This window comes from Uloborus diversus, chromosome 8 (genome assembly GCF_026930045.1).
Source record: "Uloborus diversus isolate 005 chromosome 8, Udiv.v.3.1, whole genome shotgun sequence".
NCBI lineage: Eukaryota > Metazoa > Arthropoda > Arachnida > Araneae > Uloboridae > Uloborus > Uloborus diversus.
In genome coordinates, this window is record NC_072738.1 from 118,536,956 (window position 1) to 118,557,447 (window position 20,492).

Here is a 20,492-nt window from a genome sequence, read left to right on the forward strand (position 1 = left end):
ATATATTTTGCTAACTCCTGAGGCTTTTAGCGAAATCAAAATTACCTTAAAAGAATTTAAAAACCTTCCCTACCGCCTAATTGAACAGAAAGTAGCTTCACACTCAGATTAAATATCAGTTAAATATTAAATTTGAATTTTTTATTTTATTACTTTTTTTCTCTTATCTAAAGGGGGGGGGGATTTTTTTTTCTTTTTTTTGGCACGGGGTCCCCTACGGTCTAAGGACGACTACTTTGCCTTTCTACATATTCACTAGTGTGAGATATGCACACCTTTCATAGTTCAAAAATTAAATGCCTTTTGAACCTAGTTATTTTTTACTAAACTAATGTTTAAAGTAAGTCAGGAAAGAATAGCGAAACTATTTTTTTTTTACTTTCTTTTACAAAAAAAGGAAGTATTGTATTCGAGAAAAGTTTTCACTCAAAAATCGACCTTAATTTCCATTTTGCTCACCCCCGAAAGAATGTTAAGTTTTTGTTTCGACTCGACCACACGTGGATAAGTGCCAAGGAACGTATAGACACGCGAAATATCCATTTTGACGATTCCCGAGTTAGTAACAACGAGTTTTCTCGTGACGTATGTATGTCGCATAACTCAAGAACGGAATGTCCAAGAAAGTTGAAATTTGGTACTTAGACTCCTAGTGGGGTCTAGTTGTGCACCTCCCTTTTTGGTTGCATTCGGATGCTCCAAAGGGGCTCTTTTGCCCCTTTTTGGGGGGAAATCATTGTTTCGATGTAAACTCAAGTGGTGTTATAATTAGGCGGACAATAGGCGAAATATCGCCAAGTTTTGTCGCCAACTTGGTGATTTTTTTTTTAATTTTTAAATCTGGTTTCAATTTGACCACTGTTGGTGATATTTAGAGAGTAAACTATTGAATCACATTAAAACTGCCAATAATGAGAAAATGACATTAAATTGGAGTAAAAGGAAGTCATGTGATGCACACATCAGCTCGTTTTCCTCTCTCTATTGCATTTCTCACTATACTTTTCTCTTTTCCTTTTTCAAAGTAGCACATTAACATTATACAGTAAGCTCCCGATTATCCGCGAATCGATCAACAATCAGGGAAATTTATTTTCGCTCTAAAAAGCAAATACCAATGGCTGTTTTTTTGTCGAAAAAGTGTAAATTTCGGCTAGGGTGTTTGGTTTTGTATATTGCGTATTATCGATGCTAAGTTCCGTTGTGCCAAGATACAAAGCATTTTGGCTGAGCTGTATATAGGGTGTTCCGTTTTAAACTGCAAGACCTTTATTTTCGCAACCTAGATGTCAGTCCTAGATGCATACTTCCAATTGCAAAAATGTTCAAAATCAGATGCGGAGTTAACATATTTAAAGTTTAAAGCGAAAATAAAAAATAATCAAGAATTGCAAAATATAATTTTTTATACGGGCGCCAGGTCCCCAAAGTTAACTTTAGGGAAATATTCTCTATTGAAAAATAATTCCAACACAAAAAGTTTGACATTAGTACAACCAATATTCACCGAGATATGAAACGCAGCGTTTTGTGACTTACACCACTTTACACTCGCCGTCAATAACACCTTTTAGGGGAAAATATAGTGGTTAACAAGTGTTTAAAATTATATGTGTGCATGGAGTATGGTTTTGCAAATTGTTCGAGGTTTAGTGGCATGTTTTTGTGTATCACGGCCATAACATTTGCATTTATTTTTGAATAGCAATGAAAAATAAATTCTTTGTTTTTTATGCTTTGACAACCTGTCAGTCTTCCGAAACGGCGATAAGTTCCTATTTCATCTTCTGTATGGTCCCTTAAAACTTTAAAATGGAATATCTCCTTGAATTTTGGTCGCACAAATGTCAAGTTTTTGTGTCAGTAATAATATTCAAATGGAAGTGCACACAACTGCACGCAACAATGAAAGAAAAGCAACTTTAAGTTTAATATCTCAATTTTTGTGATTCAAAATTAAATTTTGGTAATTTTTGGTGTTTTGAACAAAGAACTTGCTGATTTTTTAAATAGGTTTAAAAATTTCACATATATGTTATAAAGAAAAGTATGATTGCTCACAGTTTCAAATATTAAACATTTTTATGTTTAAGAAAATATGACTAGTAAACTATACTTTAATTTGTAAAAAATCAAGTTATTTTTCCATTCTTTCTAGAAAAAACTGGTTTTTTCCACAAATTTTGCCTTTCTACCCATATTAAAACTTATCTGTATAATAGAGGAACAACATTTTTTTTTTCTATTTTTTACCATTGGCGAGGCTGTGCGCTATAGCTAGCAAATACATAAAAGCTAAAGCCACTATTCTTTTGTCATCAAACAATAGGGGTAATTGTTGCCCCTGGATGTGCAAATCCAGGGGTAGGTCATGACCTCCAACTTTAAAGTGTCCAAAAAGATAGTTCAACTGTTTTGCAGACTTCAATTTTGAAAAATAGTTGGGCGAGAACCTCTGATCCAATTAAAATATTACTCATGACCCCGATCCTCCAATTCATATTTTAATAATGACATATTTTTAATATCCTATGCAAAGTTAAAAGCTGGGTTCATCCTCAGTGATGCTAATGGCAACAGGATTGATAGAATTACCTTTTAGAAGCCATTAGTGCTCAAAACTGGCACCAATTGACATCAAGGCTGTATTTTGTTTTGCAAAAACCAAGATTGAGCTCACAAAATTTCCAAGATCTAGGCGGGAAAACCCAAGATTATTTAATTAATAATTGTTAATTTATTCACTTTTTTTTCTTCCAAATTACTACAGTAAAAATTGTGAAGTTGACCACCTGTCTAAGTTGACTGCTTTTTTCAGGCACGGAATTAGCCCTTTATCATATAAATCAACCTCTGAGTTGACCACATGTTTAAGTTGACCACTAAAGTAGTGCACCGCAGGTGGTCAATGTTTCACTGTACTATCAATTATTAATCTTTAAGACAGTAAATTAAAATTTCTTTAAAAAATAGTGTGAAAATAATCTACACCAAAAATTAAAATAAATAAAAGATTTCATTAACGTTTTGATATAATTACACAGATAGTACCAGGAAATGACATCCAGGGCTAAAGCGGAGGTATTTTTTTTACTCAATGCAGTCTTTTTATATTGTCACAGCTTGTCCATGACAGAAACCGCCATTCTAGATTTCTTAGACAAAAAATGATTATACTTTAACGAAAATCCTAGATTTTACTGTTAAAATATTCAATAAAAGTATCATTTTTAACAATAAACCCAAAGCTCAAGAATTTCAAGCAAAATTCCAAAAACCCATCTTCATTCAAAACCTTGGGAAAACTCAAGCTCTGGCAGCCCTGGTACATACATATATGTACCAAATTAGGTAGTAACAAAAAAAAAAAATCACACATGGACATTTTCGAATGGTCAATCATTGTTTCAATCATGTTTTTTAGGTCATCAGTCAGGTGTTTATATTATTACTGGGAGCAACTTATATGTATACTCATTCTAAAGTTAAACTCAAATTACCATTTCATATTTTAACTACAGTCGAACCTCGTTAACTCCCCTCCCCCCCCCCCCCCCCCGAAAAACCGCCACCCTCTTAGCTCGCCACGAAATGTGGTGAAAAAGATGTTCAGTATAGGAATGAAATACAAATTCCCTCCTTAAACCGCCACCCTGCCGTCTACCAACCGCCACTGATTTTCAAAGGAAACTGCATACTCTGTACGATAATATTGCTGTTTAAACTGCCATCTTGAAAGACCATGTCAAGCAATTTAAACTTGGGAGGTAAGCCATTTAAGAGAGAGAAAGTCCATGAGGAGCCACAGGGGGAAATCATAAATGTCTCACATACCTACCCACTAACGCCCCATACAAATGCACCTACATTAGTCACTACGTAATTGTCCAGTTTCTTTTTCTGTTTAATCTGCCCCCTGCCGCACTCAGTTGCCAAGGAGCATTGTTACCAACATCCCCACGAATTTTAACTTTATCTTATAATAATCTGCTCCCTCACTTTTTTCAACCTTTTCATTTTGACATTTTACTACTCAGCTACAAAAGCATTCATTCTTTACCCCCTTTTCTGTTCCAGTCAGCAGTCGAGGGTGCTGAGGCTTAACCACTTATTGACACTGTGCAGACAGCAATCAATTTTGTATCAACATTCTATAACATCGTGTTCTTTTGCTTCCTTCTCCTAAATGCTGAAAACAATCTTTAGTACTTACGAAAAAATTCTAATTTGTGAGTTTAAGAATAAATACCGATTCACAAGCCATCAATTTATTGTTAGGGCCTGATTAATGCACTGTCCTGCGGGTCCGTCGACCTGGGCATTATAATTTAAAGTGCACTAAAAGAGGGTAAACTTGTTTATTTCTATCCTTTTTTTGAAAGTACTTCAATAACATGCAGGTTTTATTGCGAGTGGGGAAAAAATTAAACTAGAACCTGGGCACCACTTTGGCTTATAGATAAACTCTTTTGAAGTTCTGGAAAAAGAAAAGAAAAAAGGTAGCCGAGAAGAACCGTCCGTGAGCCGTGACACACTGTTAGAAATTCTATGGCAGTTATTTTTCAAACTTCATTTGGAAAGGAAAATACATGCCTTCAATTTTTTTTCCATGAAAACATGCATTTATGCAGGTTAAGGGGAAACTTGTTAAACCGCCACCCTCGACTGGCCAACTTTCGGCCTGTCACTAAGGTTTCGACTACTAAGGTTCGACTGCCAACTTACCCTATGCAAGGTTTTTCTTTTAGCTGAAATAAGTATTCAAAATATTTTTTTTCTTTTGTCTTTTACAGTTAACATGTTGACTACTACTACTCACAATTATGTCTCAAACCATAGTAATCATACATTCATGTTTAATTTTTTAGTACATAGATGGCACTGGTTTTCGAACTCATTGATTCAATTCAGAGCTCATAGTGAAGGGACGAAATCTTAAATCTACTTTAAAATAACAACTTGAATAAGTAACCAAAGCAAATTTTATTTTTCTGCAAAACAAAACTTGTAGCTCATACAAAATAGATCATATCAAGAAACTTGAGTATTGCTCTTGCTAGCTTAGAACTCCAGATGGAATGGATAATTAGGATCATTCTTCATCCTAAAAAAAATAAAACATTCATTACAACTTATAGTGGATCTCTTCACAATAAGATGAAAAAGTAATTGATGTACAAAAACCACAAACTTAGGGTGGCCATGTGAGTGCCCAAGCAACTACAAAGTCCAATTGTCTTTGAGATAAATGTATTCTAGGGATGTATTTTAAAGCACGAGTGACAAGGAAGGGGTGAGGGGCGCTATGTGTCACTAACTCAGACAGTGAAATTTTTAGCAGTGTGGTGTTTTAAAAGCCTTCTCCCCACGTTCAGAAGGTGTGTTCCTGTCTAAAGTACCCTGTTTGTCTAAAGTATCTGAATATTGAGATCAAAGATCAGCGCTCTGAGACAGTGCTGGATCTATGGGTAGCAAGCCGGGGCCCTTGCTCCGGGTGGAAATTTCAACCTATTTTTGCAAGTTTCTTTGTTAAAACTCGATAAACATCAAAGAACATGGTTATGGGCGACAATTTCAAGATTTACACCACCCCTGAAAAATCATACATCTGGCTTTGTTCTGGGATAGAGAACAGCTATTTGTCATTTGGAACAATAAATACCCCAGCCCCCAGCAACCGAAAGTAATCACCTAATACTATCGTGAAGAGTCTAAAAGTTTTCACCTTTCATCAATGGTTGTTTTAAATTATTCAAAATCCTATTATTTTCAAGCCAGATGATTTCAAATGTAGTCAAATTTCTCGAATTTGACTTGAAAAAACCCAATCTAGCAACCCTGCAATCTCCCCATGCTTGGTTTCGAATCTGAAGAAGTACAAATCATTGTATAGGAGGCACTTCAACAAAAATTCCCGGGAAATCACCGTTTGAGCAACTAATCAATGTGTTTTTAAGCTTATTTTCAGTGAAAGTCAAGAAAAAAAACCCCACTTAAAATCCATACTTCCTGTCAACTATAAGCATACAAATGAGAAATGAAATTTTTTTTTTTTGAGTGCACAAGGTCTGCTTGGGCAGGCCCCATGTCACTGCAATAGACTAAAATAAAAAAAATTTTCATTGTAGTTTACATTGTGAAAACAAAGCAATTGTGTAGAACTGAATCCTTTCTGATCCCCCTCCTCTCTGTGTGATGTTGATTTCATTCAAAGAAAGACGAGACAACTCTCTGTTCAAGTTCAGTTTTATCAGGTGTTATAAGCAAGTCCCTAATTTTGTTTTGTTCTAGGTATGGAGGGGGTAAAAGGTATGCAGGGGGAGTCGGGACACGTTGGTAAGCTTCTCTTCTTTTAACTTTTTAATCTCATCAAAAAATGAAATGAGTCGTTTGATTTTCTACCATGAGTTTCATTAAATATTTCTCATAAAAAGTTTTTTTTTTGAAAATGTTCAATTCAATAAATTTTCAAGTTATTATTTTAAACAGAACTTTGTGAAGTGGACCAACATGCCTGGGGTATGTTGGCCTGCATCCAGTGATGTGGATCGGGTAAATACCCAGCGGGTAGGTAAATATTTTTTGGGTATTTACCCGGGTATTTACCCAAGGCCTGGGTAAATACCCAAAAACTGGGTATTTAATAAAAAACTGCAAAAAAGCGAATGAGAATTTTTTTTTTTAATCTAAATATGAAATAATTGGTAAAACTGATATATGCATATGTATTACACAGTTTATAATATTTTTTATTGGAAGACTTGATGAAATCATGAAAGAAACATATCGTGAACCAAAGAACCTTTCTTTTCAATGTCATAATTGGAGAAGTATAAGCAATTCATTATGAACTTCAGGATTTCAAAATCACAATCTAGGTTAGTCATATCCAAAATGAAAAAAAAAGGAAGCATGAGGGATGTTTGGAAGAATAAACTGAGAAGTTATTAAGAAACTATGGTGTTATTTATTTTGATATTTAAGTGATATCATGGAAAATATAGAAACAGTTTTCACATTAATAAACAAAAAAAAAAAAAAAAGCAAAATTTTCTTTTCTGTTGCCTTGCTCATTTGCATTTGCTCCCCTGTAGGGTGGGAAGGTAAATATTTTTTGGGGTATTTATCCGAAGGCAGGGTAAATCCCCTAGTAATTGCGCATTTTGCAAAAAATGTTTAGGTAGTATTAAAAGGTGACTATTATCTTTTTTAAACATAAACCCTAAAATAAAAGATTAAAAATTTTAAATGAATTTTAAATGTTTATGTATATTATGTGTGTGTGTATATATATGTGTGTGTGATACAGAATACACCTGAACAATTGAACTAAGTTTGGAGGAAATTTCTGCATAAGATATAGGTAAATAAATTGTAATAATAAATTGAGCGGCATTTCGTTACATTTTGATGTCATGCAGGGACATATTACTGGGTTATAAAAGAATAGGACCTTAAAAAATTGATGTTTGCTTTTTTTTGTAACCAGTTAAGCCTTTTCTTTTTGTAGAATGGCTTTTTATATCTGAAATTTGGCTATCAACATTGATTAGGCGTATCCAACACATTTAATGTGAATATCATATTAGATTGCTAAGCTGTTTCACACAATAATTCTTTAAATATGTGATCAAAATACAATTTTTGGGCAAAAATTTATTGTTCTGTATATGGTTGGTTGTATATATACATAATGGAATACATACAGAAAAGTATTTTAGATGAATATAAATTTTTGAAATAAATACCCGGGTATTTACCCATTTTGGGTATTTACCCGGGTATATGCCCTGGGTATTTACCCCTAAAAATAAATACCCGGGTATTTTACATCACTACCTGCATCACATAAACAACATGTGTCACAATTTTCATGACAAATATTATCTAATATTGTAGCTAATATATATTGTTTTTGTGATTAGAATTAAAAAAAAAAAAGTTGTAAGATCAATATAACATTAAATTAAACCAAATATGAAATTAATGGACTTAATTTTGTGCTATTTTTGCCAAAACCACCAAAAATTTCTCAAGAATCTCCGACAATTTTTCAATTTGGATCTTCATCAACTTCACTGTTCATTATACTACAATATTGCTTTTCTAATCCTTCATAATTTTAAAGTTCTCTAAAAGTGCACAAACGTATATATGGCAATATATTTGTTACTCTGAAAGCTTGAAAGGTGGTAAATGTTTACTTTAGCCTGTGAATATAAGCATTCACATAACCAAGACATCTGCAAAAGACTGAATATTTCCGGTGAATCACAAGTAAAAGTTGACATCCTCAAATTTTAAGCTTTCACAGTAACAGATCTACCAAACAGTTTAATTTCGAATACATGTTACTCAAAACTTACAAAAATTCACATACATCTCTTTGCTCCTGGCAGCTCCTATTGCAGGAAAACTCCTCAGCAATTTGTTAACAAGTAAACTAGGTTGTTTTTAAAACAATTTGTGATTACTGAAACTAACATTGAAATTTCAGAGCATTGCTTACCAGTTCAAATGACAGTATCGGTACTTTTGCTTAAAGTTAGAAAGAGCTTCCATTTCTTCAGGGGTGAGTTCAAAGTCAAATATCTAAGTTAAGGAAAAAAGCCCATATATATATATATATATATATATATATATATATATATATATATATATATATACACATACAAGTTTATGCTAGTGAACATCAAATGAAAAAAAGAGATCAATTTTCAAAGACAAGATATTTTAATGAACCAGAACATATTTTAAAACCTGAAGATTTTTATGCAGTTATATAGTCATAAAATTAAAATACATGTTATTGCAAAACATATGATAAAGAAATGCACATCTCCAATTTCTGATGAAGCAATTTTGAAACCTACACGTTGATAAAAAATATAATTACAATCAATCTTCCTCATGGCAGACCTGTACCTAATGCTGAACTACACAAATCAGGCCAAATATTTCTTAGTATCGATGCTGTGTACAACATGCATAAATAATAAATAAATTTCGCGTTCTGTCTATAATAAGGAGCTGGCCTTTTGGCAGTCATTAAAAATTATTCTCCGTAGTTTTTTTGAAGAGCATTAACGCAATCCACTTGCGTCATTTCCATGATAGAATCTTCCTTCACTAACAAATCAGAAAGATCATTTTTATCGTCTAGGAATGGCTCAAATTTTTCAATGTGAAAGTTTTTGGTTGTGTGTCATTAAAGTTGGTATCCTAGTTGCTTTTTACATCCTTCGTCACTTTTAAAAGCTCTTCTTCCAATGAGTTCTGAACTGTGTGAGTTTAATAACTTCTGGAAAGAGCTCTGGAACCAATCGCACAAAATGTTTCCAGTGGCCCAAGCTCGATAATTAGCACGCCAAAATGAAGTTTATTGCATGTAATCTGCAATCTTTAGGACTTTAGATTTTGAAAGAGGGGAAAATATTATCTGTTTGCATTGTCGCATTCTTCTAAAACCCAAACGCATCTGCGTAAAATAAATTAAAGGTGTCAAATCTTAAACTGCGTATAATCGAAACCGCATAAAATAAACTCGTGTAAAAGGAGGGTCTACTGTAATAAATAATTCTATCAACTTACAAACATCAGGAATAAACTCTTTTCTTAAAATAGATGAAAGGTTTTTTTCTATTTTTACTTTTAGGTAAGAACTTTAATTGTCTTTGCAAATGCAAAGAAACATTTTATTTAATATTCATCTAAAACTTACTGATTAAAGTAAATGAATGGCAGTGAAAAAAAACAATAAAAAAAATAATTGCAGTATTTGATAATATAACATTTGTTTACTTTATGAAATGCTTTGCTTACTTCCTTAAACACTTTTGACATGAACACCTTGCAAGATTATGAGAGTAAAAATACTGATAGCCTGGAAATTTTATGAAATCTGTTTTGGCAGCCAGAGAGATAGATATCTTGGTTTAGTATCAAGAACATTATGATAAACCCATTTTAAAGCCTTGAATTACAATGAAAAAAAAATTGAAAATATATTGAAATTGTTTCTACTGAAAGAGATTCAACTGCATTATAAAAATTTACAATACAGAACTGTAAAATATTTTCTACAAGGCGAAGCATTACTAGCATTCCGAAAAAGAATTACACTAAGCGTTTTAAAGTAAATGCAGAATATGAACAAAATACATACTTCAAAATTGCTTTTAATTCTTTCTTCAGTCACACTTTTAGGAATAACAACAACGCCACGCTGAGCATTGAACCTCAATAAAATCTAAAAAACAAGTTTCATAGTTACATTCAGCAAACTGAACTGTAATACAGAAAATTTACTATTTAACAAATATTAAGATATAAAGGTAATGGTAAAATGAAAAAGAATAATAACTTGAAATAAATGCTTCAAAAATGAACAAAAGGATAAATCTTTTGTTAAAAATCTTACAACATTTTATACACAGGCTTGCAATGAAAAAAAAAAAGAGTAATAATAACAGTGTTTTTGGCATTATTTTTTGGTGCTGATTTCGGGAAAAACAATGAAAAAATTCTAAAACATTTTGTTTTCTTGAAAAATTCATTTTTCAGTGGACTATTATATAAATTTGCCTTTTTTCTTGTCCTATCATTTTTATTCTTGCCTGACTACTTTTATAGAGATATGAAAATAGAGATCTACCAAATACTCACCACTTTGACACTTCCCTAATGCTGCCATTATCTTGTTATAATCTCAACCAATAGCATCTTGGGAATCCCTATTTTAGTTCATATGCTTCACAAAAGAGCATGATACAGGTATGCTAGCGCAAATCAGAAGTTATCTTTATTTTTCGGAGTCGGATCTGAATTGTGTATGTGTGATTTTGAAATTATCTTCCTAAAGACTGAATTCTCTCAACTTTTCTAGAGTATTATCAGAAAAAATATAAATGATTGTCTTAATGAGAAACTCGGTTAATATCACTTTAACCCAAAGGATAGAATCTTGAACCAAGTGCCAAGAACGTGATTTGAAACAGCTTATTTGAGCGTAAAAAAAAAGTTACTGCCTTTGCACTGAAATTAGGTTCAATGAAACAGTTTATTATAGCTAAAGATAGTGATTTTTTCAAACATCTGTGCAAAAAGCTTCCAGTTTTCTCCGAAAACAAAAAAAAAGAGTAAATCTTGGTTGTTCTAGATATTGGCAAGTTTATAAAGGATAAAGAAGCTTGGGTTGCCTTTAAAAATGCTATCAGTAAATTTCTGGCTTATTACAAGGACTGACTATAGAAATTGTAATGCACATGCAGGACAAATTTCAAGCGTTGGGTTGCTCCATGTGATTGTCAAACTTCATTTTCTTCCACAAGTGGACTTTTCCCCAGAAAATTTAGGATCAGAGAAGGAAGAATGTAAAAGGTTCCAAGACGTTAAAGATATGAAGCACAATTATCAAAGAAGATGGGATAAGAACATGCTTGCTGTCTACTCTTGGATTTTAACAAGAGATGAATCAGAGTTTTACACCTCAAAGAAAAAAAAAGTTTCAAAGGAAAAACTAAGTTCTTAAACTTTTTCAGTTGCTATGTTTTGTTCTGTATTGCTCAAAATCAGTTTCAAATTTCATGAACATGATTTGCTTGGTTAAAAGTCCATTTTATGTATGTTACATCTAATTCATTAAAGAAATACGTTGGTGATTTTCTTCTGGAAACTACCATAATTTGATGTAACAAATTTAAGCTCATGAGTGCTTTTAGTTTCTCTCTTTACCAGAGGAGACTCGTGCAATCTGGCAACAATAATTTTTATAGTTTAAACCAATAGCAAAATTTGATAGCTGTAGAATCAAGGTGAATCACCAAGAATAGATTATTTTCCAGATATGTAAAAAACTGTTACCAGAGTGCAAAATGTTTCAGGAAAATTATTTATAAAGCGGAATGTCGGCAAAAGTAATTAATTTTACAAAAAATCCAGATGTGATGGAAAAAGTGGAGGTCATTTTTGAAATCAGCAGACTAAATAGTATAAAGATCTGCAAAAGCTTATTTTTGCAGCCCTGTGTTATTCATCAGGATAATTATATAGAAGGAACTTAACATTTTGTACTTTTAAGTCACTAGGTTGGGAAATGGCATTATTCAGAAAGAATACTACTTTTTTTTTGCTTGCTTCTTCATGTTTTTGTCAAAGTTCACTAACCAAACCCGATATTTCAGTTCTCATACTTTTGTGTGAGCGGCTCTCTGAGCGGCCACCACTCCGTTCTGTTAAAACTTGGCCGCTCAGAGGGGATGGCCGTTCTTAAAGGTTTTGATCATTGAACTCGAACTGTACTACAAATGATATAATTCAACACTTTAAAATTATATTTTGAGAAAATGAAGAAAAAAATGCTTTATTTTGTGATTTCTACTTTTTAGGAAAAAAAAAATTCAACTTGTGCTTGCTTACAATTTTCCAGCTTTATAGAAACCAATTTTTTTTTCAAGTTTGTTTTTAACTTGTAAAATCGAATCCTGAATAGGTCATTAGCTGTGGCTTCCAAATTAGCAATGATGTTGTCAATTTTCTTCACAGTTTGCCGAGTTGAAAACATGACTTTTTGTTCATTACAAATAATATCAGGAACTTCATCTAAATCCGAAATAGCACCTAAGAGGCACAAAAATGGGGTGAAAATGGCAGATTTCCTGAAAATGTCAACCCCCCCCCCCCCCCCACCTTCCCGTTACAAAAATCTAAACATAGAAAACACCTGGTGATTCTCTTAACGAAATAGCTAACCGTAAATAAAATTAAAAACTGAAATGGAAGAGTAGTCACCAGACTATTTGGAAGCTCGGACAAGCAACAATCCTGTCACTCCGAGGGGTTTGGGTGGCTGCTCTGAAGGGTTGAGCTAATACTGTGCCTATGAACTTAAATAATTTAGTGCCATGTTGAAGAAACTGGCCATCAGGCCCATGTCCAGAATTTCATAAAGGGAGGGGTTTTGGTTTCAATGTTTTTTCATTCTCATCTGCACTGTCAGAAAAACACAACAGTGGCTCAAATAATTCATTTCTGTTTAACGGCTATAATGAGGGGCATAGCGGTGTGTGTGGGAAGGGGGGGGGGGTCCAAAATCTCAGAAGATGTGTTTTCAAGTGATATTACCAATTCTATTATTGTATATGTTATATACTGTAGACATGCCTAGATTTTATTCGGCTCATGTTTATCCGGATCAAACTTGTATAGTTAAAAAATATATATTTACTTAATAATTTAAAACTGTGAGTGAAAAACAGTGCTGCAACTAGAAAATAAGTTTTAAGGGAGACATGTTGAAAAATAATCTAATCTGATAAGGGTGCCGGGGTCCCTCCCCCGGAAAATTTTGAAATTTTTAGTACTGAAAACGGAATTTTAGACGGTATTTGGCTCTGCGGAAATTTGTAGAAATTTAAGGCGTGGAATGCGATTATAGGCCATATTTATTGACGTTATGAGAAGGAATGCGGCTCAGAGACTCTAATTGTTCTTTTTTCTTGAAAAATTGATTAAAATTTATTTTTAATCTCCCTTTCAAATTTTTGAAATTGAAGTTCAAAAAACGCAATTGCAGATTAACTTTGAAGAGGGCTTTTTCTGGAAATTTTGCGAAACTGAAGATCCGGAAGCCAAAGTTTGAAATGCTTCGTAATGCTATTGGCACGGTGGGGGGGGGGGGGGGGGGGGTCATAGGAGTAGCATTTTGAAGAAGATTTTATTATTTTTAGAAAAACTAGAAAAAAAGGAAAAAAAAATGCTGGGAAACTTCAATGAGAATGTTTTGCTTTTTTAAATACCATAAACAAACTTCAACATTAAAGTTAATTTTGTCAAATTTACACATTTCTTTGGTTTTTATTATGTTTGCACTATGGGAGGGGTTTAACCCCTAAAACCCTCCCCTTGGACACGGCTCTGCTGGCCATTAACAGGGATGGCTGCTCAAAGAGGTTTCACTGTATACAATAAAGGTTTTACAGCGTCTTAGTGTTTCTTGAACTTTCAAAACTTGGCAACAAAATAAAATAAAGAAACGCTCTGTAGAAATTTCCCTCACTTGAAACCAAGTTTTTTCCAAAACAATGTAAACAAACATCTAGTCACATCTACATTAAATATGCTTTTACCCCCACTTTCTTACACAGATTTCAGTATTTAAACTTAATCTATAACATGATTTGAGAATATGGACTTATTTTTACAATTTTACAATAAACAGGTTTTTAACTAATACCATGATATATCTGGAACTTTTCTAGCCATCCATTTGAAGCGTTAAATGTTCATAATCCTAAAATTTGGACAACTTCTCTGGGTTTTTCTTCAAGCAATACACTTCACAGAAATTTTTTTTGCCAGAGCAAAGCGGAACAAATTCATCCCCACTTTGTGAATTTTGCTTATTTGTTGTATGAAACTCCAAACTTTTGAATTGTATACCTAGGACCACAATTTTTCTAATCTACTCAACAGTCTGCATGTAGGAGTTTTTCCAACTTAAAAAAGTGTTGTAGGAGAACATATTGTGAATTAAGCAGATGGTGTATGCTTGTTGTTTGTGAGCAATATCAAGGATATTCCACAGAACCTTAAGTTTGGAAATTTAATAGAAAATTAAACCAGATCCCCAGGTTTGGTTTTCTTTGGTAGGAGGGGAATTTTCATTCACTCAATAGATTTCTTAGAGCTTAGGTTAAATTGTGTGCACATTCTAGTAAAAGAAACTTGTTATTTTTACTTCACAATGTGAGGGAAGGAAAGGGGGGGGGGGCTGAGAAACTCCAAGGACTTCTTTTAAATTCTTAGCAAGGGCATCATCATCTACATAAGCTAGCATTGAATAAAATTTGCATATACTATTGACACATTTCGTGAATAAACTGGGCTCATAAATAAAAATCATACCTGGGCAGGGCTTTTATTATGCTTAGCAGCTAGTTCTTTTACTTTAGGATCTTCTAAAACTAAAGGTTCATCAGGTTTCACCCTGTAATTTAAAATTAGGATAGTATAGATTGTTGGTATTTAAAATTCTAAATGAACATAAGAATATATTAAATAAAAACTTCAAAATTACCAAGGTCTGTCAGGAGAACCAAGTGGACTGTAAGCAGTGACAGTTATGCCATGTTTTTTGCAAAATTCAATCAATTTGTTTTGATTCAAGTATGGATGACATTCAACCTAAGAAAAATAAGGTGATTTTCACTCAATTCTTTTTGAACAAAAACTTGCAATTAATGCATTCATACATAAGTAGTTCATCAAAAATTGAAATTTAGATAATTTTACATTTTTTCATTCATTTTGTTTGCATTTATATGCACAAAACTTACTACTTTAGTGTGAAAAGCAATGATGTTCTAATATCATGTGGGACTTCATTTTGATTGGCATTTTACAGCAACTCAATGCAGTGTCAACACATTACAAATCTGTAAAAGTAATATTAAGCCATGCTGCCAAAACAGCAAGGTTTTGTGCACAAACCGATCTTTTGACCATGTTTCATACACATGTCTGTTGCAGTTAAAGTATGGTGATTTAGAGTGGCCTATATCATGCTTTGGAACATTTAGAAATATGTCTCAAAAGTGTTCCAACTCAATGTCAAGTGTCCTGACATTGACATGGGTCAGTCAAAATATTGTTATCCACCGAAAGTTTCAAGAACATTGAAGCCTATTAATAGTCGCAAATATTCTGTAAGTAACAGACTGAATGGACTGTGATAACCATTTCTAGGCATCTTGATTTTAAATGAACAGGAATCTTGTTTCAGCACAATGCTTGCTTTTAACAGAATATTAAAATCTTGTGATAAAAGTCGAGGTTTACGAGGGTGATTTGATAAGTCCGTAATAAAAAAATCAAAATAAAAACCAAAAGGCAATTTATTTTTCAACATAATCTCCTTTCACAGCTATACATTTTTTCCAACGATGTTCCAATTTTTCTAACCCGTCTAAAAATAAGATGTCTGAAGGTCATCAAAATACTCATTTGTAGCATTAATGATCTCATCATTTGAGTAAAATCTCCTTCCACTAAGCCATTTTTTTTTAAATTTGGAAACAGAAAAAAGTCACTGGGGGGCCAAGTCTGGGGAATATGGTGGATGAGGAACCAATTCATAGCTTAATTCAAGCAATTTCATGTTGCAATTGCAGATGCATGAGCTGGAGCGTTATCGTGATGGAACAGCACTTTTTTCTTGGACAAATAGGGTCGTTTTTCTCTTAATTTTGCATTAAAACTGTCTAATAAATTAGCATAATACTGTCCCATGATTGTTTTTCCTTTTTCAAGGTAGTCAATGTGGATTATGCCCTTTGAATCCCAGAAAACTGAAGTCATAACCTTGCCGGCCGATGGAACTGTTTTTGCCTTTTTCGGAGCAGTTTCCGTAGAAGAAGTCCACTGTTTTGACTGTTCTTTCATTTCTGGTGTGTAGAAATGTATCCAAGTTTCATCCATGGTCACATAACGGCGCAAAAATTCACTTGGATTACGCTGGAATTTGTCTAAACACTGCTTTGACATTCTTACACGATTCAGTTTTTGATCCACTGTCAGCAAACGCGGCACCCATCTTGATGATAACTTTTTCATGCACAAATGTTCGTGCAAAATGTTGCATACACGTTCAGATATGTTTACCATATTAACTATCTCATGCACTTTCACAGGGCGGTCTTCTAGCACGATGTCATGGATTTTGTCGATCATTTCTTCGTTCGTGACTGGACGTCCAGAACGTTCTGCGTCTGTTGTGCTCGTACGGCCACAACGAAATTCCGTAAACCATTTGTGAATCATACCATGTGATGGGGCAGACTCGTAATAATATTTTTTCAACTTTTGTTCCGGAAAGGAAATCGTTTTTCCGTGCAAAAAGTAATGCTTAATCAACACGCGAAATTCTTTTTTCTCCATAACGAAATAAAAATAGTCTGCCGTTTTCTTCCGATGCCAATAAAACACAACAAAATTTTAATATAGTCGGTTTGCAGAGTTAATTTGAACTTTTAAAACAATGATTCACATTTTGAAGTGTTCTCAAAATGAAACTTGGAATAAAATTATTTTGTTCTGATTGATTGCTTCCTTAACAGATACATGGGAGTTTTTGAAATTATTTTATTGAGTAAGAAACTGCTTTTCTTTTGGAGAACAGATTAACTTAGATTGAGAATTACATTCTCAATAAAAAACCGAAAATTGAAAAAGGAGTCTGAACCTAATGTTACAAAATACGGTGAATGACACACTTTTTTTGGTTTTGACAATTTAATCATCTATTCGTAACAATACAGCTCATTTGTGGGATAAATGACAGAGGGAGGAAGAGTCCTCCATCTATAAATGTCAATTAGACACAATTCACATTTTATAGGCACAATTCACATTTTAGAAAAACTTGAAATTGGTGGTATTTTTTAATGTAAAATTCAAAACACAAAAGTAACATAACAACAAGAATAAGAAATCTGTCATACCTGATTCATAACAGGCTTGACCTTACAGACGTTGACAATTTTTTGTATTTGCTCACTGTTGAAATTTGACAAGCCTATCGAACGAACAAGACCCTTCTCATAGCATTCTTCCATGCCCTAAAAAAGAAATTTGACAATACAAAAGCTATAGTTTGTGAAAAAATTAATAAATCAAAATATTGATGCATGTAAAATACAAACTTAATTATTTTTAATTCCTACAAACTAATTTATTTCAGAGAAGAAAGGAAAAGAAATATTCAAAAACCTCTAACACTATTTTAACTGCTCTTGTATCTCTCTTCATTAGAGGTGATAATTAACTCAAAGTAAAATTTTCTGAAGACTGAAATTTTTGAAAACTATGAGGAAGCTAAACTCCCCTACACCTATAAAAAATCTTCAAATATTCATATCACTGAAAAAAAAAAAAAAAAAAAAATTAAAAAGTTTTTCTTTCTTTTCTTTTAAATTAATTTTTCAGTTGCAGAATGTGCTGTCAGATCAAAATTATCCGAAAAGGCAACCCAAAATGTTTCAGAAATTTTGGATCACAAACATCCTTGCTCCCCTTTATCTTCTTTACTAATATTAAAGCTGAAAGTCTCTCTGTCCGGAGGATGTCTGGATGTCTGTGACGCGCATAGCGCCTAGACCGTTCGGCCGATTTTCATGAAATTTGGCACAAAGTTAGTTTGTAGCATGGGGGTGTGCACCTTGAAGCGATTTTGTTATTTTTCTATTCCAATTTTAGGAACAAAATTATCATAAGATCGACGAGTAATTTACGAAATTATCATAACATGGAACCGTTACGTGGGCACAAGCCAATTGGCGAGATACGAAATTATCATAACGTGGAACTGTAACATGGGTACAAGCCAATTGGAGAGAAAATTCACCATACATTATTTGAAAAGTACAGGCGAACCAAAAGACCTTTTAATTTTTCTATTACCGGCAAAGCCGTGCAGGTACCACTAGTATAAATATAAATGTTGATCTTTCCCATTCAATATCTAGTTTACATTTTAAATAACTAATTCATGCAAATGTTTAAAAAAGAAAAATTAAGAACACTTTCCTTAAGTGCAATTTTTCTTGATCAGTGTTCTACCAGTAGAGGAGACTGGTGACAGTTGAACCTTTTTTTTGGAGTTTACAGCTTTTATTTGAATCAGTGGATTTAAACAACTTCACGTTGTACATTTAAAAGTCATTAGCTCAATAAAATGCTTTGCTTTTTTTTTCTTTCAAACTTAAAAATTAGAATAAAATATTTTGAAGAAAAACAAGCAATAAGTAAAAGCATTAAAAGTCTTCCATTTAAGTAGCTTTATATAAAAATATATTTTCATCATTTAGTTTGTGAAATTTTAATTTTTTTCCCCACAAAATATTACAAGCCAACAATTTTTAAACTGTCTTATGATATATTGCCACAAATTACCTTCCAAGTTCCAACAAAATCTAGATCCATAGTTAGCATCTCTCCTTTTTCATTTTTAGGGAAAAGATCATCTCCTTCCTATGAAAAAAAAAAAAAAAAAAATCTGAACTTGAAATGCACAAAACCAGAAATAAATTGAGGTATCAAAACTCTAACTGAGGTAGTGAGAAGCAAAGGGATATATAAGAGGACATTTTCAAGTTTTGAGTAAAACACATTTAAAAATAAGGTCCAAGGCAGGCTTTCATTGAATTTTTTTCTTCTAAATTCTGTTGTTTAGCAGCACCTATCAGGGCTACAAGTACTATCTCTTATCCCTAGACAGAGGAGAGGTTCATTTATTATTTGTACAGGTTATCTCGAAAATTTCAATTTTGGCACTTACATCCCTTTGCTTCTCACTGCCTCAATTCACATACTGAATTATTTTAAAATAAAAATCTAGTTTAATAAAATTCATGATCAAATAAATTAAAATTTCTTTTTTTCCTCTTTAGCCCTTACTGAATTTCAAAAATTAAAACCTAAATATTCCAAAATTTACACACACAAAAAAAAAAAAAAAAAAAAAAGAAAAAAAAAGGTTGATTTACTTAGATAAAAATGTGATACAACAAATAATTTTTTATTTCTAGTGAACCTGTCTGATGCACCCACAAAATCACATTTAAGATCACCCATACAACGCTTGAAGCAGTTGTGGACAAGCAAAAGCCCATCAAATGCATAGAGGCTTTGTCACTTGCTTTAGTTTTGACAGGTATTATAAACCATTATGTTGAATAAACTTCAGGTTATATACTTGATAAGAAATAAAATTGAAGCCCACTTTGCTTAGGATTCTCAAAGACTTATCTAATTAATTCCAAGGACAGTAGAACAATTAAAATTATTTAACGCACTTCATTTGTACTTCCCAGTCTTTCATATTTTAGTAATTGATTGTAAATTTTTATAGTCCTGTTTTAACTTTGTAAGAAACAGCTACTTTAAATTCAAAAGAAAAAGAAGCTATAGATTTCTTATGACATCAACTTTGCTTCAGTTACAAGAGGGGCAGGAAATGAAAATTTATAGGTAGATTTTTTTTCCGTGTTAAACAGATTAATAATATGCAGAAGTAAGCTAAGAGCAAGCAATAACAAAATAATTTCCAAAATACTGCATTTGGAATTATATAAATAGCTAGATATGAAACATGCGAGTCTCAAAAATTTTTAATATGTTTCAGAAATGTGAGAACCATGGTTTTTACATTTTTGGTGCAGGATGTAGCAAGGAGCAGAATTTGACAGATATTGGCATTCCTTCTCTCTACCCCCACCCATTTGTAGCCACACTTTCCCAATTTTTCACGCATTAGAAAATAAAATTTATTTTTTCAAGTACTTTTCTTTTTGGAATGAATCATGCTAATTTCCGGGAGTTGGGGGTCCCTAACAAAGTGGGGGCCCTAAGCTACAGCTTGCTTAGTTTGTACATAAATCCAGGCCTGATTGCGCCTTACTTTTTCTCCTTCGCATTTGGTACAAAGGGCATCAGAT

At 32.9% G+C, this 20,492-nt stretch overlaps 1 protein-coding gene across 1 annotated transcript in view; it reads right to left on the minus strand.

Moving 5' to 3' along the window:
* Positions 1-4,964: 4,964 nt before the first annotated feature.
* LOC129228295 (aldo-keto reductase family 1 member B1-like) overlaps positions 4,965-20,492 on the minus strand; it is a 32,986-nt gene continuing 17,458 nt past the window's right edge. The window contains exons 5-11 of the mRNA XM_054862973.1: positions 18,949-19,026; positions 17,499-17,615; positions 15,077-15,183; positions 14,905-14,986; positions 10,166-10,249; positions 8,510-8,592; positions 4,965-5,104 (exon numbers count right to left, since the gene is read on the minus strand). Of these exons, the coding sequence (XP_054718948.1) occupies positions 5,062-5,104; positions 8,510-8,592; positions 10,166-10,249; positions 14,905-14,986; positions 15,077-15,183; positions 17,499-17,615; positions 18,949-19,026 (594 nt within the window). The 3' untranslated portion in view covers positions 4,965-5,061. The remainder of the gene's footprint in view (positions 5,105-8,509; positions 8,593-10,165; positions 10,250-14,904; positions 14,987-15,076; positions 15,184-17,498; positions 17,616-18,948; positions 19,027-20,492) is intronic.